At 38.3% G+C, this 24,849-nt stretch overlaps 3 protein-coding genes across 4 annotated transcripts; 2 read left to right on the forward strand and 1 right to left on the reverse strand.

Annotated features, from left to right (window-relative positions):
- Positions 1 to 4,590: 4,590 nt before the first annotated feature.
- Positions 4,591 to 10,163, forward strand: LOC121794119 (exocyst complex component EXO84B-like). The gene is made up of 7 exons (XM_042192141.1): positions 4,591 to 5,048; positions 5,923 to 6,020; positions 6,446 to 7,502; positions 8,146 to 8,661; positions 8,838 to 9,026; positions 9,110 to 9,246; positions 9,684 to 10,163. The coding sequence occupies exons 1-7, from the start codon at positions 4,878 to 4,880 to the stop codon at positions 9,844 to 9,846; spliced, it is 2,331 nt and encodes a 776-aa protein (XP_042048075.1). The 5' UTR covers positions 4,591 to 4,877; the 3' UTR covers positions 9,847 to 10,163.
- A 1,245-nt stretch (positions 10,164 to 11,408) lies between these two features.
- LOC121793608 (glutamate receptor 2.7-like) lies at positions 11,409 to 13,842 on the forward strand. 2 transcript variants are annotated; one of them, XM_042191640.1, is made up of 3 exons: positions 11,409 to 11,665; positions 11,732 to 12,843; positions 13,063 to 13,842. In XM_042191640.1, the coding sequence occupies exons 2-3, from the start codon at positions 12,409 to 12,411 to the stop codon at positions 13,243 to 13,245; spliced, it is 618 nt and encodes a 205-aa protein (XP_042047574.1). In that variant the 5' UTR covers positions 11,409 to 11,665; positions 11,732 to 12,408; the 3' UTR covers positions 13,246 to 13,842. The 2 variants fall into 2 exon arrangements, with proteins under 2 accessions (XP_042047574.1, XP_042047572.1); XM_042191638.1 differs by having other exon boundaries at positions 11,409 to 11,661.
- Positions 13,843 to 14,755: 913 nt separating this feature from the next.
- On the reverse strand, positions 14,756 to 17,452 carry LOC121795035 (glutamate receptor 2.7-like). Its single transcript, XM_042193469.1, has 4 exons — positions 16,163 to 17,452; positions 15,755 to 16,064; positions 15,243 to 15,643; positions 14,756 to 15,088 (listed from the first exon to the last, which is right to left on the reverse strand). Exons 1-4 carry the CDS (start codon positions 17,450 to 17,452, stop codon positions 14,756 to 14,758), a joined length of 2,334 nt encoding a protein of 777 aa, XP_042049403.1.
- Between the last annotated feature and the right edge of the window lie 7,397 nt (positions 17,453 to 24,849).

Consider the following 24,849-nt stretch of genomic DNA (forward strand, 5'->3'; position numbering starts at 1 on the left):
AAACCATCATCGATGTGGGCCGGAAAGGACATCGGTCTTCCACTCGTGAGGTAGATAAGAGATAAAGAGAAAACCATCATCGACTTGGGCCCGCTCTGATACCATATTAGAAATGGGCCACTCACCCCTTAAAAGGCCTCATAAGGGGGAGGGTTATCCACACTTATATAGATTAGATGGGATCTTCAGCAAGTCGATGTGGGATAGAATTTAGAGAATTTAACATGTTTCTTTTTTTCCCGATCAATTAGGTCTTTGATTGTGTTTTTTGCTGACGATTGATTCGTTTCAGCTGTTTCGAGGCTATTAGGGTTCAATGTTTGGTTGTTATTGATTCATGCTTTGTATTTATTGGATTTGGGATTTTGTGACGTTTGGATTTTGATTTTGAGGTTTTTGATTTCTGATTGAACTCTCAATTGGGATGTCTACATTAAGATTGGGGTTTGTGTTTTACTGGAGCTGAGTTTGAAGCGTAATGTACCTAAAATTTTTAGGATAAATGGTTGGCGATGGTTATGCCCCGTTGTTGAGAAGGGTTAGGTAATAGGAGTACTACTTGACATGTGTCTCACAAAATGGCGTGTCCAAGGTTTTGTTGGGCATTTACCGCTGTTGATATTGTTTATGTGCTATGTACTTTTCGAACTAAATGTTTTTCGATCAGTTGTTTCGTCTTGGGTTTTGTTGCCGGCTTTTAAGCTAGTTTAAGAAGGTCTTGTCCCCTTTTTACCTTCATTGTTCTCGAATCTCTGTTCCTAAGAAAACACTGCTTTTCTATAGTGGTTTCATTTTGTGCTAATATTGTTCATTTAGGAAGTTTGTATGACCATTTTTGGGACATATCAAGGCTGTTGTTTTATTGGGACATCATTTATCGTTGTTGTTCTAGCTAGTATTCGCCTCACTTCTTCGCCATCTCTGGTATCTTTGTTCGATTGGAGAGCCAGGCACATATCTCCATTGTTTCTTAGCTAACTATCACTGTTAATTTATAGAGTCACCTTAAAACTAGGCCCATAAGTCCCAGCTAAATCCAGAAGAACCTGCTGTTTTCCTGAACATCAACCTTTTAAGCATTGTTTGTGTCAAGAACTGATATTGCTTCCATGTTCAATGTATTCTGTCACCTCAATTTCCAACAAGGAGCAACATTTAGGGGCTTACTTATTTTTGTGTAAGTTCCGCTTATTCCTGTTTGAAAATAAATCATGGGATGAGGCCTAGCTTTTTAGGTGCATATTTTTGTGTAAGTTTCCTGGCTCGTTTTATCCAGCTATAGTGGATTTATCTTTCAGGAATTTGGAGGGTAATGATCTCTGGATCACTGTGGTTTTAATGTTTTATGTAGGATCACTGGTTTTATAGATTAATATCACGATCTGATGTAAAACCAAATAAAGGGACATTTTTATCCATTGTCATTAGATTAATACACAATCAGATGTAAGACTGATATGTAAACTTTAGAGTTTGTACCAGATTAGTGTGGACACAATACATTACAAGCAACTATGGTCTCTTAGATTGTATGTGGGAGATTTATTTATCTTTGTAATCAGGTGTTTATAGTTATATTCTGTATATAAATTCTTTCTTGTAATTAGTTTGATGTAAGAAATTCTAATAAGGAGTTATACATGTTATGCTATCTTACTGCTCTTATAGCACATATCTTTATTCTCAATTATTATTTTCAACCAATAATCAGAAAAATGCACTATTTTCTGATTGGAGTTTTTCATTGCTTTTCAGCCATCCGCACCGACACTCCTGAATGAGGCTGGATACCAGCATAAAGCTTAGGTCCTTTTTCGTATTCGTTTTATTGTGATGCAAACTATTCTGGCTTTGTAATTCCCTCACAACCTTCACCTGTTCTTGTGAGCTGAGTCTGATCCAAATGGACTGATAATAATGTGAATGTTTTGACATCTTTTTGCCGTGCTATTGCCAATAATTTTGCCAGAGCTCTTCTATTGAAAAGCACTAGTTGATTGCAATTATTGTAGGACAGATTGGTTGGCTTTTCTTCATGACCAGCTATTCCAGTTTGCTTTCAATAATTTATCTTGATTATCAATTATGTTTGTACACATTTTCTTCAATAAAGTTTACTTTAAGAATGCAAAAAAATGAATCTTCATACTGTCAAGACTGCTAAAAAAAAAAGACTGCTAATGTAGAGTTTGGTAAGGGTGAAAATGACCAACCTTTTAAGTTAGTTTTTATTACGAATTGAAGATTTGTCCGACTATTTATCAAATATTTATTAAATTTATGACAAATCCAAAGTAAGTACTACTAGTACATTATTTACCATTTGTTTATTAATATTCATGTTGAACCCAACGTAATACACTTTTGACAAAGAGGGAGTATAATTTTTCCCTTGATAATGTATTGAAATTTCAGCTCACTAATTTTAAAGACATTTTTAATGAAAGGGTTCACAAGAAATTTCCTATTTTCAATCCAAGTATGATCATATAAAAAATGTAAGTAGATCACACAATTCGCAATATCAATTATATATACTTGATAAAAATGTAGAAAAAATGTTATAGATATAAGAGCATCCACAACCGTGCTCTTGCCAGCGGCACGGTTGTGGGCCCGGGCGGTACTATTCATGCCTGCTCTCTGGCAAGAGCACAACACCCACAACTGTGCTCTTCCGCAAGGACGAGCACAATTAATATAAAATTCAATTACACAACAACATTTTCATAATACTAAAATTCATTAAAAAAACCACAATAAAAATTACAAATTACAAATAAAATAAAAAGACATAATTAAAATCCTAAAAATTAAAAATTACATAATTAAAATACTAAAAATTAAAAATTACATAATTAAACTCCTAAAAATTAAAAATTACATAATTATTGGCTAATATAACCCGAGGAAGACTACGCATCCGGCGACACCAACCCCAATTGTTTTTGGAGACCCAATATCATGGACTCGTGCGTTTGAAGTTGCGTGGGGGTCATAGTTGACCTATCGGCCATATTGAGTTGGGCCAAAAGGGCCCACAACGAGTTGTTCGGGGGTGGAGGTGGAACATAGGGTGCGGGTTCGGGAGCAGGGGCAGATGGAGTCGCGGCGCGACGTCGTTCGGCCGCCGCCTTCTTCCTACCTTGCGGTCGGCGTCGGGAACCGCTTGGTCCGGCATCGGGGCTACCCAAGTTAGCTCCGGCGAGTTGGCTAGCCACTTCTTCCGAGCCGGAGTCGGATAGTGCTACCGACCGTGAGCGTTTGGAGGAGCCGCTAGAGGAGGATGTTATGCCTCCCTATTACTTCGGGTGCGTCCGCGTCTCCTGCCAAACGTTAAGATATTTGAACGACTTACCGTTCATGGATTGGTAGGTGCTCAGCGAGGCGGTGATGATGTCGACCTCGCTTTGGCCGCTCCCGGCATTCCGGGACTCCTGGATGAAATAGCCGTTGAACTTGCCAATTTCTTCGTTGGCTCGGCCGATGCAGTTGCGCACCATACTCTCGTTGCGCTCGATCGTTCCCGGCGGCCGGTGTGCATTGTACCGGCTAGAGACGCGCCACCAAAAGTGATCGCCGGATTGGTTCGTTCCAACCACCGCATCTTCGGAGATTTCCAAGTACGCCTTGAACAATCTTTCCATCTCCGCCGGTGAGTACGGTGTGCGGACACCGGCGCGAGATGGAGGATTCGGCATTTGGGAAGGGGCGCGAGGCCTAGGCTCCGGTGTCCACCCGTAGCGCCCATCGGAGGCACCTTGATCGTCGATTGGGTATGGCCGGTAGCCACTCGGAACGCCCGAATCTTGGGTGAGAGGAGGGGCCGAATATTCCGTTTCCGGACTAGGAAACGGTTGCGAACCGAACCATTCGGGGTTCCAACCGTGAGAGCCGCTTGGGTTGTCGTCGTTACCGGACATAGTGGTGTTGTAGGGTGTGAGAGGAAGATGAAAATGGATATGAGAGATTGAAGATGAGAATGGAGATGAGAGAATGATGATGAGAATTGTGTAGTGAAAGTGTGAATTTTTGGGAGTGAAATTGGGGGTATTTATAGATGAAAGTGTGTATTTTTGGGGTAAAAAAAATAAAAAAAAAATTAAAAAGTGGGGAAAAACGGTTATAAACGGATATAATTTTTTGGGGAAGTGAAATTTTTTTTTTATTTTTTATCGGTTTTTTTAATAAAAAACCGATTTTTTAAAAAAAAAATAAAAAATTGTTTGAAACCAACGGCTATGCCGTTGGCGAATGGGAGAGTGACACGTGTGCGTCCGCTGGCACGGACGTGCTCGATACATCGAACAGCGCCGTGCTAGCGGCGCGGTTGCAGCGGTGGCGGTTCTTCGCCTTGCCGCTGGCACGGACGGCGGTGGCGCCAACCGCCACCGCTGCGGATGCTCTAAGAAAGATTTGAATAACGATGAATAGGATAAGCTACAATTATTGCATTTGTGGGGAGAAACAAAAGTTTGAAATTGGGGGGGGGTTAATTTATCACCAAAAAATGGACCAATAATGATCCCAATTTTGATAAAAAAAAGTATTTATCGGTATTTTAATCAAAACAAAAGTAAGAGTAAGAGAGGTTTCTTTGACAGTCCACCAAAACATTCCGTCAACCAAAACCAACTCAGCAAAACCTCCCGTTTTTTTTCTTTAATGCCTGATTCAATCCCTAATCTCATCTATACTGTATCAATCTCTTGATTTCTCTCCAGTTTCGGATCGGAGCTGCCCTAGCTTTGCGTTGGAGCAGCAGCTGCCGGATCTGAGCCGCCGAATTGCGGTGAATCTGTTTTTGCTCAGCTTAATTTACCCGATTGGTTTTGAATTAGTTCAGTTAATTCGTTCCCGAGGAAGTCTGTTTAGCAATGGCTTCGGCAAAATCGACTCGGTCAAGAGCGGTGCACACGGGAGCTTCAGTGAAGGGAAATGTCAAAGACGGAGTGGTGAAATTTGAGGAAAATTTGAAAGTTTTCAGGTCTGATAACTTCGATGCCGATGGCTTTGTGCAGTCCAGGTGTCATTCGCTTAGCGAAAAGGTACGGAATTTTTGCTGTGATTGGGGGAACGGAGAACTTCTGTTTTGGATTTTAATTTGGTTGGGGAAAATTGCGCGAAAGTATATGATAGCAACTTGTTTGACAATAATTGGTTAATGATTAAGGAAGATTTTTTCCTATTTATAGGTGTTTTCCCTTGTTAAAATAGTATAGTAGTCTAAGGATTAGTTTCACATTTCTCGGTGATGATCATAGAATAAGTTTTCTCCGATGATGTTCTTATGATCTAAAAATTTGGTATAAATAGCTCAATGAAGTTGGTACCATGAGAAACATAATATTCCACATTTTGATTTTTTCTTGCCTTTGTTTTGATGTAGAGAAACAAGGTGGAATTTAGCAAAAATGCCAACAAATAGGAATGATTTTATTCAATATTGTGTGTATGGGGGGTTGATGTTACAATTTTTGAGTTTTGCCTCTTACTAAAAATAGGTATAGAGAAATGAGAAATTGTGGTGGGCAGAGAAGAGAATCTGATTTCAGTAGAACTGTTAAAGAGAAAGATCTGATGATTTGGAATGATGCATTCATTAATCACATTCACTGCATTATGCTTCGTATACCAGTTTTATTTTATCGATTATATCTCCTTTGCATACCATACGAATTAAGTGAACATCCTCCCGACCTCATTGACTACCTCTGTCCATTTTATGTAAAGTGGCCTAAAGTAGCAAATCCCACTGTGAAATGTCTTATCATCTCTTCCAGTAGGAGGACATTTGGGGGGGGGGGGGAATCAGTTTCTTGTGTTGATGCTCAGCTTGATGCCCAAGTTTTGAATTTGATTTCAGTCTTCATTAGAAAATGGGAGCTTGTGCTGAATATAACAGTTTTAACAATTTTGCAGGAAATTAGGCAATTATGCTCAAATCTCGTTGATCTGAAAAGAGCTTCTGCTGAAGAAATGCGCCGAAGTGTTTTTGCAAATTATACAGCTTTTATTCGGTGAGTTCTTTGTGGTTATGTCAGGGTTGTTGTAACAATGTCATCGCTCTGCCTTTAGTCCCGCTTTTGCATACTGGAATGCAGAAAGGCATTCAAAGACCTAAGATGTGGAGCTACCTCTTTGTTTGCGTTGCATTTAGATATTATTATGCTACTGAAAATCAAAATGCTGTCCAAGTGCTCAATAGCTGCTGCTTGTTCATATTAACCAAATAGCTGCCAACCTTCTCTTTGATGACCTGAACGATAGAGAACTTCTGGAGATCTATTCTTCTTAATTGGGACACTTTTATATTATCATATGTTTTTAGCATGCATCCAGCATTGTATTTTACTGTAAACTAGATCTATTTAGTTATTACCGTCTGCTGTAATGCAACATACTAATGTAATAGCTTTCGTCTTACTTTCTATGAAAACTGCAGTACGTCCAAAGAGATATCAGACTTAGAGGGTGAACTTTCATCAATGAGAAACTTGCTGTCCACTCAGGCAACACTGATTCATAATCTAGCTGAGGGAGTTCATATTGACTCTTCATCTGACACTGTTCCTGAGGGTTCAGTGACAACTGGTTTGTCCAACAACGAAGTAGGAGAACCTTCTGAGTTAGAGAAATGGTCAACAGAATTTCCCGATTTCCTTGATGTATTGTTAGCTGAAAGAAGGATTGATGAAGCCTTGGTCAGCCTTGATGAGGGTGAGCGTATTGTGGCTGAAGCAAAAGAAAAGAAAACTCTGTCTCCCGTCATGCTTTTGTCACTTCAGACTTCTATAACTGAACGCAGACAAAGGTTAGCTGATCAGCTTGCTGAAGCTGCCTGCCAACCTTCCACGCGGGGTTCTGAGCTTCGTGCATCAATTTCTGCTCTTAAAAAGCTAGGTGATGGTCCACGTGCTCATAGTTTACTCCTTAATGCTCATTATCAGAGGTATCAATACAACATGCAAAGTCTCCGCCCATCAAACACATCTCATGGTGGAGCATATACAGCAGCTCTTTCACAGCTTGTATTCTCTGCCATTTCTCAAGCAGCAAGTGATTCCAAGGCTATTTTTGGCAAGGAAACAGCTTATACATCTGAGCTTGTCATGTGGGCAACGAAACAGACAGAAGCATATGCACTTCTAGTCAAAAGACATGCACTAGCTTCATCTGCGGCTGCTGGAGGATTGAGATCTGCCGCAGAATGCGTTCAAATAGCATTAGGCCACTGTTCCTTACTTGAAGCTCGTGGACTTGCTCTTTGTCCTGTTCTTATAAAGCTTTTTAGACCCAGCATTGAGCAAGCTCTGGATGCTAATTTAAAGCGAATTGAAGAGAGCACAGCTGCCTTAGCAGCTGCTGATGATTGGGAGCTCACATATCCTCCTGGCGCTGTGCGTTTGTCTGGAAGAACGACTGTAGCTGTTTCTGGTAGTGCATTGGCACATCAGCACAAGCTTTCAAGTAGTGCTCATCGTTTCAATACAATGGTCCAGGTAAATTTTATTATGTTCTGAAGTGTGAGCAGAGAATGACGAATATCTTGTCCTGATTCCTGATTCGTAGGCTTGAAATAACATTTTCAAATTGTTACCTTAATCACCAGGAAATACATCACCCTCAAAAAAATATTCCTAGGAACTGGCAGTTTATAAAACATCAGATGATCTTCTGCTGTGATAAACTTTTATCAGTATGATTTATCGACCATCGTTCCACTTTTTTTTTCTTATTTTTAAACTCTCTTGGAAGGGTTTGCTAACAACTTAACATACTACTCCCTCCGTCTCACAATAATTGTCACTCTTTTCCATTTTGGTCCGTCCCACAATAATTGTCACACTTCATTTTTACCCTAAATGGTTAGTAGGTCCCACATTCCACTAACTCACTTCACTCACATTTTATTATAAAACCAATATAAAAAAGTGGGTCTCACATTCCACTAACTTTTCCAACCAACTTTTCTTTACATTTCTTAAAACCCGTGCGCACAATAAGAGTGACAATTATTGTGGGACGGAGGGAGTATTTCTTACGCACTCAATACTTTTGCTAGCAAAATTATCTACAATAGCTCTCTTCTGGAGATGGTGCCAACCCCGATCCTGATTGTGGTGTTTATGGTTGTTTGTGCAGGACTTCTTTGAAGATGTAGGTCCCCTATTGAGCATGCAGTTAGGTACTAGAACGCTGGATGGCTTGTTCCAGGTGTTCAATTCTTATGTAAGTATGCTCATAAAAGCTCTACCCGCTTCAATGGATGAGGAGGCAGATTTTGAGGGTTCGGGAAATAAAATTGTTCGAATGGCTGAAACCGAAGCACAACAAATAGCATTGCTTGCCAATGCATCCTTACTTGCTGAGGAGCTTTTGCCTCGTGCAGCAATGAAGCTCGCCCCATTAAGTCAGGCTAATTACAAGGATGATGCTCGTAGAAGGCCCATGGACCGCCAAAACCGTAATCCTGAGCAAAGGGAATGGAGGAGGCGCCTTGTGAGTTCTGTTGATAGATTGAAAGATAGTTTCTGCCGCCAACATGCTCTAGACCTCATTTTCACGGAAGAAGGTGATAGCTATCTGACTGCGGAGACATACATAAATATGAATGGGAATGCTATTGAAATTGAGTGGTTCCCTACTCCAGTGTTTCAGGTATACTTATATTTTTAATTTGATCAGTTGGCTTCCCTATCTCTATAAACTGTTTGCATAGTGGTGTTAACTTTTGGACATTGTATGGTGTACAATCTATTGACATCCATCCTTCCGTCACCAACATTTGAAAAGCTGTACATTCATATATTGTATTCTATATTCTATGCTTCCAGGATCTTCATGCCAAGTTGAATAGAATGGCTAGTATAGCAGCAGATATGTTTGTAGGCCGGGAGAGATTTGCCACACTGTTGTTAATGAGGCTCACAGAGACTGTCATTTTATGGCTTTCAGAAGATCAAACATTTTGGGATGACATCGAGGAAGGACCTAGGCCGTTGGGTGATCTTGGTCTACAACAGGTTTGGAAAACTGATATCCGCTCTTTGATTGCTCCTATTTTCCATTCCCCTTGTCTGTGTATTCACAATCTTAATTCTTGCAGTTCTATCTGGATATGAAATTTGTCATGTGTTTTGCCTCGCAAGGCCGCTACTTGTCCAGGAACTTGCACCGTGTAGTGAATGATATTATAAATAAAGCAATTGCTGCATTTTCTTCAACAGGCATGGATCCATATAGGTAATTTTTCATAATTATTTTCCCATGTTCAGATTTGATTGAGCTTATTGTCATTATTTATTTTGTTTGTTTGAAATAATTTAATGAACATCTCTGATAAATTGATAATGTCATGGATGGAAAAAAGACTTGTCACTACAAAAAGCTGAATTAGAAATCCGTGGCATAGAGCTATCCACAATAAATAATGGCGTTTGCTGGGAGTATCCTTGCATATATCACTCTGGTTTCTTATTGATGAGTAAATATTAGTTTTGGACTTACTTGTTGAGTGACGAATTGTTTGCTACATGACCATCAACCTAACCCCCGGCGACCCCAACAAAAGAGAAATACAGCTTTCAGATAGATAAATAAAATTAATATAAGCTAATTCATCATCTTCTTTGATGGATTGATTAATTATGAACTTGTGAGCGGTGTTTTTCCATTTGCAGTGTACTTCCAGAAGATGACTGGTTCAATGAAGTTTGTCAAGACGCGATAGAGAAGCTGAGTGGTCAACCGAAGAACACCAACGGAGAGCGCGACCTCAACAGTCCAACCGCTTCTATTTCAGCTCAATCTATCTCATCCGTGAGATCTCATGGAAGTTCCTGAGGCAAAATTGTTACGGAATATGTACATTAGACTGCAGGCACACGGTTTGTGACGGGTAAATGCCTTTATAGTATTTTGCTTGCTCCATATTTTTTTGTTTACCCTTTTTAATGGCCAAAGCAGTAGATTTGTAGCCATAAATATGATTTCTTGGAAGGCTAGAAATTCTTTATTGTTTCTCAGCAGAGGGGCATTTTGAGTGTGTATATGTTGATAAGGTGTTAGTACAGAACCTAAATTTGCATAGTTGTTTTGTGTTATATGTACAAGCTTATCTTGTAATGTCACCAATCCAAAATTTGCAAGATTCTCTCTCCCTCCCTCTCTCTCTCTCAGCAACTACTACTACTTTGAACAAATGGTTGATTGGCCAGCAATCAACTTGAAAATGTCTTTTGTATTGACTTCTAATGTGTTTTTGTTTATTTTTTATGAACTACTAGAAGATTAATTGCTTAAGTAACACTAGGATAAAGATATGTTGATAGTAGGTAGCTATGTGGCGAAGGGCTAATGCATGCCTAAAGCAAAAACAAGAATAGAAAATGGCAAATTCATGTTGACATTAACCATTATTCGCCGACTTCTTCTAAAATAATTCCAGTATTGAACTACTCCTACTAATATTCTTCTGAATTATTTGCTTTTATATTACAAATTCAAAAGTCTCCTAACATTTTTGGACCTTTTCGAGACAGTAAAATCAAGCAAAATCAGTTCAATGGTGTATTAGTTTTGTCTTCTTTAGTATAAACATTTGTGGATAAAAAGTGGCAAAATTTCATGGAAATTACTTGTGGTTATATGCAAGAATTGGTCAGAGATATCATCCAACCTCCTAAGTAACATAGGATATACGCTACTCGAGAGAAAAATTCTTATACTATAATTTGGTCGGTTAATACATGGACACTATAACATTTCATTATTTTACAATTACTATCTAATTAAATGTCAATCGCAATTTGTTATATTAATAATATCTCTACTTTAATAAATACGAGTATGTTTTTTACTTGAAGAAAGGGGAGTAGGATGTTTGCTTATCCGTAAAGCTTTCATCGTTTTAATGTACTTAGATAAGGAATTTAATAGTGGGACACAAACTATATATCAAGTTGAATAATGAATTTAATAGGGGGACAAGCCTATATATCAACTTGAATAATGAATTAATAGTGGAACACAAATATAGTTAGTAATACTAAAGGGGTGTTTGGTTTGCAAGATTGTATCTGAGATTAAATTAGTAGTGTGTTTAGTTCATGAGATTTCGTCCTCCAACTCAATCCTAGATTGATAATTATGGGATAATTAGTAATAGCTAACCCTCTATGACTAAAATAATCTCACAACTCAATGCTAGATTATATTTTGGTAATATTTTATCTAGGAAACAACCGAACACCACCTAAAAGTATTTTGATAATGCACTCCAAGATACTACTATTAGCCAATTAATGTCACTATAAAAAATTCATAACTATATTAAAAAGTCACCAAATTCATGCTGACTAAATCAAACACATATAATGCATATACACAAAGTCCCGTTTCTAGACAATTATGCTTATTTTAAGAATCACCTTCTTGACTTTTCTTCATCTTCTTCTCTTTCATTTCACTAATGGATTCAACACCACAGCTGCAAAGGTTGACGTGGGAATCATTCTTGATCTTCAGACACCGATGTACAAAACTTGCAGAATCATTCTATGGCCATCGAAGATTTCTACTCCAAAAACACTTACAAAACAATGATCGTGCCTCATTTCAGAGACTCAAACATTGATATCGTCTCTGCAGCTTCTGCAGGTATGTAAGTATATATCACTTCGATTTCTTCTAAGCACTGATTTTGGCAATATTTAAACTTCCCATGCAGCTATTGATCTGCTCAAAAACACTCAAGTGATAGAGATTTTTGGGCCACAAGCATCCATTCAAGCAGATTTTGTGATAGATATTGGTGATAGAGTGAAAGTCCCAATAATCTCACCAGCAACCAGTCCATCTCTATCCCCTCAAGAATCCCCTTTCTTCATCTGATCTTCCTGGTGCTCTGCTTCTCAAGCCAAAGCAGTTGCTTCAATCGTCAACCACTTTGGTTGGAGGGAAGTCGTCTTAGTCTACCAAGACACCAACGACGGGAGTGGCCTATTGCCTTTCCTAGCAGAGGATTTGCTTGAGAGCAACGCTCTTGTCTCAAACATGATACCGATCTCCCCTTCTGCTAACAACGACGCCATTCTCGAAAGACTGTTCGAGTTGAAGAAGATGCAGACGAGGGTGTTTGTCGTCCACATGCTCCCACCTGTGGCGTCGCGTGATGATGGAGGAGGGGTACGCTTGGATCATCGCGGACGCGCTCACTAGCTTGTTGGACTCAGAGACTATTGAGGCCATGCAAGGCGTGGTGGGCGTGAAGGCCTGTTCCCCGAGGAAGAGGTTTCGCCAGGAGAATATGGAGCTTGAAACATCAGAACTGAAAGTTTTTGGTTTGTGGGCTTATGACAGTGTTACCGCTCTAGCGGAATCAATCCGTGGAGCGCGTACGCGCAGATGCATCTCCGAGGTTCAAGAATACGCAATTCGACAGATTTGGAAGCAATAGGGATTTCAAATAGTGGCCCACAACTTGCTCATTTGCTCAGAAACTTCACCTCAAAAGGGCTGAGTGGGGATTTTGTAATCAAGAATGGTGAATTGCAGGCTTCTGTGTTTGAGATCATGCATGTAGTAGGCAATGGAGCAAACAGTGTGGGATTCTGGAGGAAAAATCATGGGATTTCCAAGAGACTGAACAAGGGAGATGGTGATGATGATCCGAAGCAGAGGCTAGGAGCTGTGGTGTGGCCGGGGCAGACGAGCGAGGCGCCACTAGGGTGGGAAGTGGCGGCTGCGAATACGAGGATGCTGAAGATTGGAGTGCCGACGAAATGCAGAGCTAGCCAGCTTGTGGATGTTTCAATAGATGAAGAAGCAGGGAAAGTTAATGCAAGTGGTTTCTGCATTGATGTGTTTGAAGAGGCTATGAGATCACTGCCTTATCCAGTTCAACTTGAATACATACCTTTCAAAAATGCTGATCAAAATAGCACTGTTTATAACTATGACAGCCTCATTCAACAGCTAGCACTCAAGCTATACATTATTTTTTCCTTGTGTTAGTTTTGTTTTTCAAAGGACTGAAAACATTTTGTTGGAAAATGACAGAAAGGTGATGCAGTGGTAGCAGATATAACGATGTCAGCTAGCCGAGCACAACAAGTAGACTTCACCATTCGCTACATAGAATCTGGGATTTCTACCGTTGTCCTAATAAAGGAGCTTGGGCCTCTCACAAGAAACCTCTGGATCACCATCGGAGCTACCTTCATCTTCACAGATACACCATGAGTGGTCTCATCCATAGCAATTCTGGTTTTGGATTTGCCTTTCAAAAGGGTTCACCCCTCGCCCCAGATGTTTCAAGAGAAATCTTGAAGATGAAAGAGAATGGAAAAAGGGATCAGATTTCAAGAAAATGGTTTGGCGAAGGAGGCTGCAGCTCAACCAATACAACGGATGCCGACTCCAGAAAGCTAGATGTCAAAAACTTCAGTGGGCTGTTCTTCATTACTGGCTTATCTTCATTATCAGGCTCTACTCATATTCTTCTTCACTTTTTTGTACGATAATCGCCTTGTTTGGAGCTCTGCTGCTTCTCTCAAGCACAAACTACTTCAACTTGCTCAACTTTTTGATCACAGGGAGAGCGACAATGAGTTGCTGCCATTTTCCAGCAAATCAGCAGTTGTTTGTGAAGAAATGGTTGCAGCAGAGATGAAGAGTAAGCCCAAAAGCTGCATTTGTTGTGAACAAGGGAAGTGGTCAACAATACAACTGTCACTTGTTACTTATATTCTAGTCTTGATGCAGTAATTTTGATTGTAAATATCTGTAATATCAGGTTTGAACTATGAAAGCTGTGTTTATACATTATCAACTTTTTTTCTCAATATTAGTCTATCAATTACTAATTCCCCCAAAAGAAACAGTCCATTATTAATTTAGGGTAACTACTGATTTACTCCATAAATATGGATTTTATTTTTTGATATAAATTAAGAAATTTTTAATATCATAATTATAGTAAGTTTTTACTACAAGATTGCTGTTTTGTCAAGATTCTAAAAACATATGAGCAAGAATTGGTCAGAGCTTCAGGCATTAGTTGATGATGTTTCAATAGCAATCTTGGATATGAAAGAGAATGGAAAAATGGATTTGATCACAAGAAGGTGGTTTCGACCACATGAAGCCTGCTATGCTGATGGATTGGAAAGCCTGGATCTGGACCGTTTCACCGGCCTTTTCCTCATTGCATGGCTATCATCATCAACGGCTCTAGCTGTGTTCTTCTCCCGATTCTTTTATGAGAACCGGCATATATTAGCCTCATCGGCTTCAGTCAAGAAAAAGCATAGTCTTGGTAGAGCTTTTGTTGGGAGAAGATCAAAACACTCAGAATATGAGGGTTTATCACAAGGTCCATCAATTAGGACTTGTTTTGATGCAGAATGAATGTTTTCCCAAGATGAAGGGCTCTCAACAGTTGATATAAATTTGCCAGAGGCTAATAATTCATAACTACAAAGTTGCTTTATGTTGTTGTACATAGAAAATATTCATAGTGGACAAAATTATTAGGTCTAATCCTAATTCTTCTTCACTCCTATCACAAACACCCATGATCATTGTTGCTTTAATGCTAACTCATATCTAATACTCCATATATGTACACTTCATTATCTGACAAAAGAATTACAGCATGTTTCCTGTTAAAAAAATATAAACTCTACTGCTAAATTTACTAAATTCAAGATTAGCAGCATCATTGTATTTTACCATTTCTTCACAATGGCAGTTACTCATCATCTCTCTCCCTATCAAAAATCTGAGCAAGTTGCACTAGTTTGTGCTTGAGAGAGGCATCCGAGCTCCAAACGAGTCGATTCTTGTAGAAAAAAAAGAACAAGAATATGGCTAGAGCTGAGAATGAAGACAGTCCAGTGATCAAGAACAACCCCTTGAAGTTGTTTACAGTTAGTCTTTTCGAGTCAGCGGCCGTCGCATTGCTCAAGCCGCAGCCTCCTTCGCCAAACCATTTTCTCGAAATCCTGTCCATTTTACCATTCTCTTGCATCTCCAAGATTGCTCTTGAAACATCCAAGGTTAGTGGCGAGCCCTTTTGAAACGCCTGCAGAATTTCGCTTTAGCTTTGTAATAGGAGCACTTTTTTTCGAACACGTGTTTTAAGAAATGAGACTTTTATTGTTGGACGAAGAGAGTACGAAATAATGAACTAAAAGACTCAATCATCATGTATGTTATCAATCATAAAAAGTACTTACAAATCCGAAACCGGAATTTTTATGGATTGAACCACTCATGGTGTATTTGTGGCAATAGTTGTAGAGGAAGAGCTTAATGGAAGGCAAGTTGTCAACAACTGCAGCAACTCCACCTTTTCTGCTACCTAATGAAAGTGCTTGGTGGTACTCTTCAAAGGAGGTCAGGACTTTGAACTTGGAGGTGTCTGGTATTGTACTATCCAAAACTCCCCTCACAATTGAGCTTTCTTTGAACCCAACACATTCACCTTTCATTGTTATATCGCGAAAGTCCGTGGCATCGAGCTGCTTCACCGTGCGCAGAGATGTCAAGTTTGCAGTGTAGCTTGCTGTTAGCACGAGCACAGCAAATAGCCATATGATCACCACGAATCTCGACAGGTTGCTCTTCACTTTCTCCTCTGTCATGAAAAAGTATTGACAGTTTGAGAATCATAATAGTTTAGGAATCAGATTACTTTCCCAAAAAACAGTTTTCGAGTTAAACATACGGGGCTTAGATTAGGACTTACTCTGTGAAAATGTTAGTGTTGAGAAGGCGAACCAGAAGATCATTCCTACTTGCTGGTGAAGCGGGCCTCGGAACTCTTGGTTGAGGCGATGCTCGAGGACCCACACGACGAAGCCAGTGAAGAGGAAGAAGGCTCCAATGGTGAACCATAGAACGGCCGTGAGAGGCTCCATGAAATCCCAAGCACTCTCCTTGCTTTCCTGTATTGGCACAACTGTAGAAATCCCAGATTCTATGTAGGGAATGGTGAAGTCTACTTGTTTTGATCTCTTTGCTGTCATGGTTATATCTGCTACCACTGCATCAAAGTTCTGTCATTGCCAACAAATGTTTTTAGTCCATTCAAATACTAAATCAACCAACCAAATTAGGATACACATGCATGCAAAATGTAAAACAGATAATTTACCTTGAGGGATAGTTGCTGAAGGAGGCTTTCATAGTTATAATAAGGACTGTTTTGATCAGCATTTTGGAAAGGGATGTATTCAAATTTGATTGGATAAGGCAGTGATCTCATGGCCTCTTCAAACACATCAATACAGAAGCCAGTTGCATTAACTATGTCTGTTTCTTCATCTCTTGAAACATTCACAAGGTGGCTAGCTCTGCACTTGATGGGGATTCCGATCTTCAGCGTCCTCGCATTCGCAGCCGCCACTTCCCACCCTCGTGGCGCCTCGCTCGTCTGCCCCGGCCACACCACAGCTCCAAGCCTCTGCTTCGGATCATCACCATCACCTCCCTTCTTCAGTCTCTTGGAAATCCCTTGGTTTTTCCTCCAAAATCCCACAGTGTTTGCTCCCGTGCCTACTACATTCATGATCTCAAACACAGAAGCCTGCAATTCACCATTCTTGATCATGAAATCCCCACTCAACCCTTGTGAGGTGAAGTTTCTGAGCAAAGGAGCAAGTTTTGGACCACTATTTGAGGTTCCTATTGCTTCCAAATCAGTTCCACGAGCCGTGTTCTTGAATCTTGGAGATGCATCCACGCCTACGCGCTCCACGGATTCTGCTAGAGCCTCTATGCTGTCATAAGCCCACAAACCAAAAGCGTTCAGTTCTAATCTTTCAAGCTCCGGATTCTCCTGGCGAAGCCTCTTCCTCCATCGCCCAGTGAAGTTCTGAACTTCACTGGACCGCGGGGAATAGGCCTTCACGCCTTGCATGGCCTCAATAGTCTCCGGATCCAAAGAGTCCAGCAAACTAGTGAGGGCGTCTGCAGTGATCCAAGCATACCCCTCCTCCATCATCCCGGCTCTCCACGCCATCTTGAAGAAACGCGACGCGACAGGTGGGAGCATGTGGACGACAAACACCCTTGTTTGCATCTTCTTCAGCTCGAACAGTCTTTCAAGAATGTGGTCATTCTCAGCAGAAGGGGAGATTGATGTCATGTTTGAGACAAGAGCATTGCTTTGTAACAAATCCTCACTTAGAAATGGCAATAATCCAATCCCATAAGTTGTGTCTTCGTAGACTAAGACAACTTCCCTCCAATCAAAATTCTTGACAATTGCTGCAATTGCTTTGCCTTGAGAAGCAGAACACCATGATGATCTGATGAAATAGGGAGATTCTCGAGGCGAAAGAGATGGACTCGTTGCTGGTGAGATTATTGGGACTTTCACTTTGTCACCAATGTCTATCACAAAATCTGCTTGAATGGATGTTTGTGGCCCGAAAATCGCCATCACTTGAGCAGATCAATAGCTGCAGGGGAAGTTCAAATCTTACTAAAATCAGCAAAATTTAAGTGGTTTGTATTTCTTATTAGTAAGTGATAAACTATATCATACACTTACCTGCAGAAGCTGAAGAGTCGATATCACTGCTCGAATCTCTGAAATGAGGCACGATCATGGTTTTGTAAGTGTTTTTGGAGTAAAAATCTTGAATGGCCATAGAAATGCAAGTTTTGTACATCATTCCAAGAGGTGTTTGAAGATCAAGAATGACTCCGACATCAGCCTTTGCTGCAGTGGTGTTGAATCCATTCGTGAGAAGCAAAAGAAGTAAGGTGAGGAAGGTGAGTGTTGAAATAGGCATATTTGGAAAGTATGAAGAATGTAAAGACATGTAAGTTTATAAAAGAAGTAGCTAGTTTGAAGTCTTGAAGAGGGATGTAGTGTTTAACATGCATAATGGTGTATTATAATGTGTTTAATTTAGTCAGAATGAATTTGGTGACATTGAAATTATAGACTTATAGACTTATAGCAGTGTCATTGTCGAATATCTTGGAATGACTCGAGTGATCAATAATAAAACCACTGGTCTTTAACTCGTATGTGATACATAGTTTTTGTTCCACTGCCAAATTCCATGTTATTTAAGAAAGTAGTGCTTAGTAAGTTGAGTGATAATAAGATAAAGTGGGACACAAAAACAAAATAAAATAGATGAGTAAATAAAGTAAGATACCAAATAAAATAAATTATTAAACGGAGAATCGAAAAGGGAAAAAAAAGTTAGAGAAATAATAAACTGATTGATTATGCTAAAAATGAAAGACTCATTTAACTCAGCACATCTAAAAAATAAGAAGACTTAATTAATTTGGGACGGATGAGAGTATTATTATATTTAATGAAATTCAAATCCATTGCCCACTTCACAAAGTCAAAAATAAAATTGGATTAAAAAGTAAAAAATATTACTATAACTAAGTGTAAAATAATTAAATACGTATTATAGTGCGTATTCATTAGCTGACCAAATTATAATATGAGTAAGAATTTTCCTCGAAAGTAGAGAATATCCTATGTTACCTTTGGATGGTATTTCTGACCAATTCTTCTAAAAAACTAGAAGTAGTTGCCATGAAATTTTGCCACTTTTTCCTGTTCTTACATACTACTATACTAAAGAAGACAAAATTAATATTGAACTATAGTAACTTCACAAACTTCTCGAAAGGTGCAAAAATTTTAGTGACTTTTAAATTTGTAATTGTATAAAAAAAAAAGCAAATAATTAAAGAGAATTCAAGCATTATTTTAATAGAAGTCACCGTAAGTAATGGTTTGAATGTCAACATGAACTTGACATTTTTTTAATATTGTTATTGCTTCCCTTCTCCATATTTTGTTAGTATCCATAGTGGTCCTTTAGCAATTAATAGTAGTTCATAAAAAACAACAAAAAAACCATAGAAGTCAATAAAAAAATTAACATTAATATCGATCTATGCCATTTTGCATGTTTTAAAATCAAAATAACTGAAGATTCTGACGACTTAGTCGTGGTGCAATTTTTTTGCCGAAAGCTCTACCAATTCTTGCTCATATGTTGTTTGAATCTTGACAAAAAAGCCCTCTTTTGCAAGATTAAATTTGTATTAGTCTTAATTCGATAAGTGTACTTTGCGCTTTTAGAGCATCCACAGTGGTGCGGATGTTCCGGCGGACATTCCAAAAACACCTCCTTTCACGCCATAAGGACTTCCCACTGCACAGTAATAAAAATTCTCACAATAATAAAAATTCACAAATTCACCAAATTAAACAATTTACGGAATTAAACAATTCACAAAGAGCGGACGATGCATCCTAAAATGTCGTCGGAACATGTTCTCCCCAAATCGTGGCTCCGGAGCGAAGTAATCCTCGTACAACCGACGGTGTGCAGTGAGTGGTCCCAGGGTACTATAGATCGACGATGGATGGGTCGAGGTACCGCCGGCGCCAAGGCCCCCTGTATCTCCCTCTCCGCTGCCTCCCATGTATCTCCCTCTCCGCTGCCTCCAACACACGTGCATGAATTCGCCTCATTATGTCATCATACCCCCACCACTACCACCCGTCCACCCGCACCGCTACCGCCCGCACCAAAGCCACTACCACTACCACTATCAGTCATTCTGGATATATAAAAGAAACGTAGAGAGAGAGATACTCGTTAATACAAGTGGTGCGAATGAAATGAAGTTCAACGAGCCGTATTTATAGAATTTTCGAAAAAAAAATCGGGACGTCCATGGGGTCAACGCAATGGCGGACGTCCGCAAGGACGTCGCGACGGACGTCCTAGGAACGCCGCAGAGCTCCGGTGTCCGCAGCGGACGTCCGTATTCGCGTCACCGTTGCGCAATGGCGGACGTCCCACGCGGAACTCCGGCACGCTGGCCGGACGTCCGCCGGGACGGGCGCCATCGTGGATGCTCTTATTCTTCAATAAATTTCTGACAGTACTGTAGTTTGTGTTCTAAGTTTTATGGTTTCAAAAAATATCTTCTAACATGTTGTCACGTAAAAAACACCCAACTTTGAGAAATATTACATACATGAGACATATTTATAGAGTTCATTAATTATTAGTCCTATGCATTTTCCTAGTTATAATGGTTTATTTCTTCTACTTTTTGGGAAATTTTCAATAAAGGTGTCCTAAATGGAAACCTTCTTTTTAAGGAAAACTAGTATCACGCCCGTGTGATGCACGGATCATTTTAATTTCTTCATATTTATTTCATTATGTGAAATAAAATTTGTGAAATGATAAACAAAAGAATATTCGACATATTCTTACTTTGGATTATACTTTTTCAATGACAATAACCACACATAGCCACAAGAGTGCGTTTAAATGCTAACTTTTGTTTAAAATGTCAATACGATCACATTAAAATTTCAACACTTATTTGTGTTGACATTTAAATATCAGACTTAAAATTAAAAAGCATTTTAATTCTGTGAAAATATGAATTAACCGTTGAGTTATAACTGCAGGAGCAAGTTTACGTTGCAATAATTTAAGATTGCACTGGCGAGACACTTCCTAGTCGAGCTTCATTTCATTGCAATATAGTGACCCTATACACTAAAAACCCAAACCTTAAAACCTAAATCATAAACCCTTAACTTTTAAATATACCCATCATGACCAACAAATGAGCCAAATATCAATAAAATTCTCCCTCCGCCCCAATTCAATTTTACATTGTTGATCGCTTATTCTATTTTGAAGGTTTTAGATCTATATTCGATATCTTACAATGGGTCAGCCTACAAGGTTTTTTTTATCTGAATCTTGGCTGTAAATCTGATTATATGCTCATATCAAGAAATTGCAATTTTAATTAAAAAAAACATGACGAGATTCTGTTTTTTTTTAAAAAATTGTGCAACTCTATACATATATAAAAGAGAGTTTTGGATCAATATGAGTGGCTCGATCGATACATTTGACTCCTAAACCATAAATACTAAACTCTGAACTCTAAACCATAAATAGGGAAAAAAAACTCTAAACCATAAATACTAAACCCTAAACCCTATTATCTTCTAGATTTGAGATCAATTAGAATGGCTCGATACACTTGAACCCTAAACCATTAATCATAAACCCTAAACGCTAAACATTGAACCCTAGATCTAAACCGTTACCTTCATCTCAATTATATGGAGATATGTATTAGTATTAATTTTCATAAACTTTCTCACTTCCTCTTCGCCTAATTATCATAAAAACAAAAAAAAATATTTCCAACTTCTAATTTTACTGAAATATGCATAATAATAATTTATTATTTTCTATTATCATAAAAACATTTAAATGTCTTTTGTGATTCAACATTTAAATTCTACAATTAATATTACCCTACCTACATTATAAGAAAAAAAATCTGTCATTATAGCTTTGAACGCTAATCAATTTTTAAATTTAATATTTAGTTTTCTGACCTATTTAGCATAAAAGCATTTTTTTTATTATAAATGGAGGAAGTGAAAAGCTATGGTAGAGGCGTCTATTTTTCACACACTGGTCCGATTTTTAATCCTCTATTCGCCGGTTCACACACTAGCTGGTCCGATTTTTAAAATATTATCACCATTCAAAACTTCTAACAACACATTCTTTTGAAAAGCTATGCGCGACTTAGAATATTTCCTTATTATTATTATTATTTTGATAATAAATAAATAAATAAATAAAATAAAATAAGTTACAATATCATTAATATCATTACATAAGATTAAATAAAATGTAAGAGTATATACTAAGATTATATAAATCTAATAAAATATTTAATATACATATAAAATTTTTCTGGATAATAGTATCGTCTAAAAAATAAAATGATGGAACTACAAAACAAATAAAAAGCACACACATATAAATATTAATAAAACTTTAACTTTTGTTAATAAAAATATAATTAGTAAGTTATGAAAAAAATTACTCATACTTGTAAACAACCTTAAAATTACAATAATAAAGAATAGCAAAATAAAGTAACAAAACAAAAGCCCAACAAAACACACATAAATTACTTCTCTCCCCGCTTATTTCTATCGGAAACTACCGTTGACTCTTTACCTCAGTCTTATTTATCTCGTTAATCTCCAAATTGATGATTTATGTACTCGCGCAAAAAAAAGTGGTATTTTATGTTCTTCGTCTTCTTTGCTCCATTTCGCCATTTCGTTTACTTTGGGAGTTTTCTTTGCATGAAAACTATGAAAATAAACAGTCAGCTTCTTTGATTTCTTTATTTGAGAAAAAATAACTATTATGGCTAAGATGGAAAATGTTCAAACAAAATTAACAAAAAATAAAATAAACTAACATTAAGAAAAAACTTAAATATGAATTAAAACACTCAAATAGAGAATAATCCTCAAAATAAGATTTAAAAGTGCTATTCTCTTTTCACCTTCTCTTACACAATCCTCTCTCCATAGCTTCTTACTCACTTCTTCTTCTCTTCGCCTTATACAGGACTATATCTCCACTTCAACCGTCTCCAATAACCGTTGCATGGAGTTGAATCCTTTGAGGAAGCAATTTTAAAATTTATCTAATAGTTGCACACTGAAAAGATAATTCCACAATAAAAGAATATGTATTTATAGACAAAAACTAAAGGCTACCAATAATTTCTAAAACCTTTTAAATTCCACTAAACATTATAGAAACAAAAATATGTTTTCTAGCTAATCAATAATAATTTAAATGAATATTAATTTGTGATATAATCAATTGGATACATTAATTCCAAAATTTGTGATTGGAAACTACAATTGGTAATTTAGTCATGAATTTGAAAAGTCAAGAAACGCATAAATTGAAAACTCCTCATAAATCATTAAATGGAATGATTTAACTATACCATAATCACACTATAATCAGCAGTTACATATGGGTTACATTGTATTATTAATGGATTTATTTCTAAAGTCATCAAATTTAATCTTTTCACCACACCATCGGTAGTTATATGCCTACATTATTTTTTTAATGGCATTTACTTTAGGAAGTCATTATGTGATTTCATTATTGTGATCAATTTGCATGATTGAGCAACTACAAAAGTAACTTATAGAAACGTTTTGTAACATTTTACAATCATCACCCGAAACTTCTAAAATTTTAAAATGTTGCCCAAAGCTTATAAATATTCAAATATGGCCAAAACTCAACTTTTATATATGTATAGATAGATACAATAAAAGTAGAAATTCTCCAAATTTGATACTCCGTATTATACAACACCATATTATACAATTAAAATAATTACACAATCATTATCTGAAAAAATTATTACAGCATATATTTAAAAATATCAACTCTACAGTTAAAATTCTACTTAAATTATCAATTCTATAATAAATTAGGGTCTTGTTATTGTTGGCCACTTGACTTCTCCACAACACATGCAGCTAATGGCCTTACTCTTCTCTGCTGCAACCATTTCTTCACAATTAACAACTGCTGATTTCTTAAGCAACTCATCATGTCTCTCCCTACGATCAAAAAGTTGAAGTAGTTTGTGATTGAGAGAGGTGTCAGAGCTCCAAACAAGGCGATTCTTGTAGAAAAAAATGAACAAGAATATGGCTAGAGCTGAGAATGAAGATATCCCAGTTATAAAGAACAGCCCCTTGAAGTTGTTTACAGTTAGCCTTTTCGAGTCGGCTTCCGTCGCATTGCTTGAGCCGCAGCCTCCTTCGCCAAACCATCTTCTCGAAATCTGATCCATTTTTCCGTTCTCTTTCATCTTCAAGATTGCTCTCGAGACGTCCGGGGCCAGCGGAGAATTCTTCTGAAACGGCTGCAATTTTTAATGCAAAATTAGTAAAGTTTTAATATAGTAGTAAGTTTATTTAATTAAAAAGCTTACAAATCCAAAGCCAGAATTCCTATGGATTGAAGCCCTCATGGTGTATTTGTGGCAATAATCATAGAGGAAGAGCTTGATGGAAGGCAGATTATCAACAATTGCAGCAACCCCTCCTCTTGTGCTGCCTAAAGAGAGTGCTTCATCATACTCTTGAAAGGAGGTGAGGACTTTGAACTTGGATTTATCTGGCTGAGTAGCATCCAAAACTGCCCTCACATTCTTTGATCCCAACTGATTCTCCTTTCATTGTTATGTCGAAAAAGTCTGTCGTGTCCAGCTGCTTCACCGTGCGCAGAGATGTCAAGTTTGCAGTGTAGCTCGCTGTTAGCACGAGCACAGCAAACAGCCATACGAATCTTGATAGGTTGCTCTTCACTTTCTCCTCTGCCATATATCAAAAGTATTCAGATTTTACCTAACTTTCCATAGTCTCCGTACATCTGTAACTGTGACAATCATATTATTAAAACTTGGTTGAACATTAATAACTCCCTTAGGTGTTTTTACGCGCATTTCTGGTATTATTCATACATTAATTTTCAATAGCACAGACATTTAGGACTTACTCTGTGAAAAGGTTAGTGTTGAGAATGCGAACCATAAGATCATCCCTACTTGCTGATGAAGGGGACCTTGGAACTCTTCGTTGAAGGGGATCTCCGGACCAGGTTCTGCTACCCTCGGAGCTGTTGCGGGGGGAGGCCGCTGGACACTCCAGTGCGCGTGGCAGCCGAGCGCACGGTGCTGGTAGACGAGGTTCCTCAAGCGCAGTGGCTGGTATATTGGGCGTCGGATGTTGGGGCGAATCCTACCTGGGTGCCCAAAGCAGAGCTGGTACAAGATTATCCGCATTTGCACCTTGAGGGCAAGGTGATTCCCGAAGAGGGGGGAGTTGATAGGGACATGCTTGCAGGGACAGCCAACTAAGGGAACCAACGAGAATCAGAGGATGAAGAGGAGTCGACA

The sequence above is a fragment of the Salvia splendens genome, chromosome 3 (genome assembly GCF_004379255.2).
Source record: "Salvia splendens isolate huo1 chromosome 3, SspV2, whole genome shotgun sequence".
NCBI lineage: Eukaryota > Viridiplantae > Streptophyta > Magnoliopsida > Lamiales > Lamiaceae > Salvia > Salvia splendens.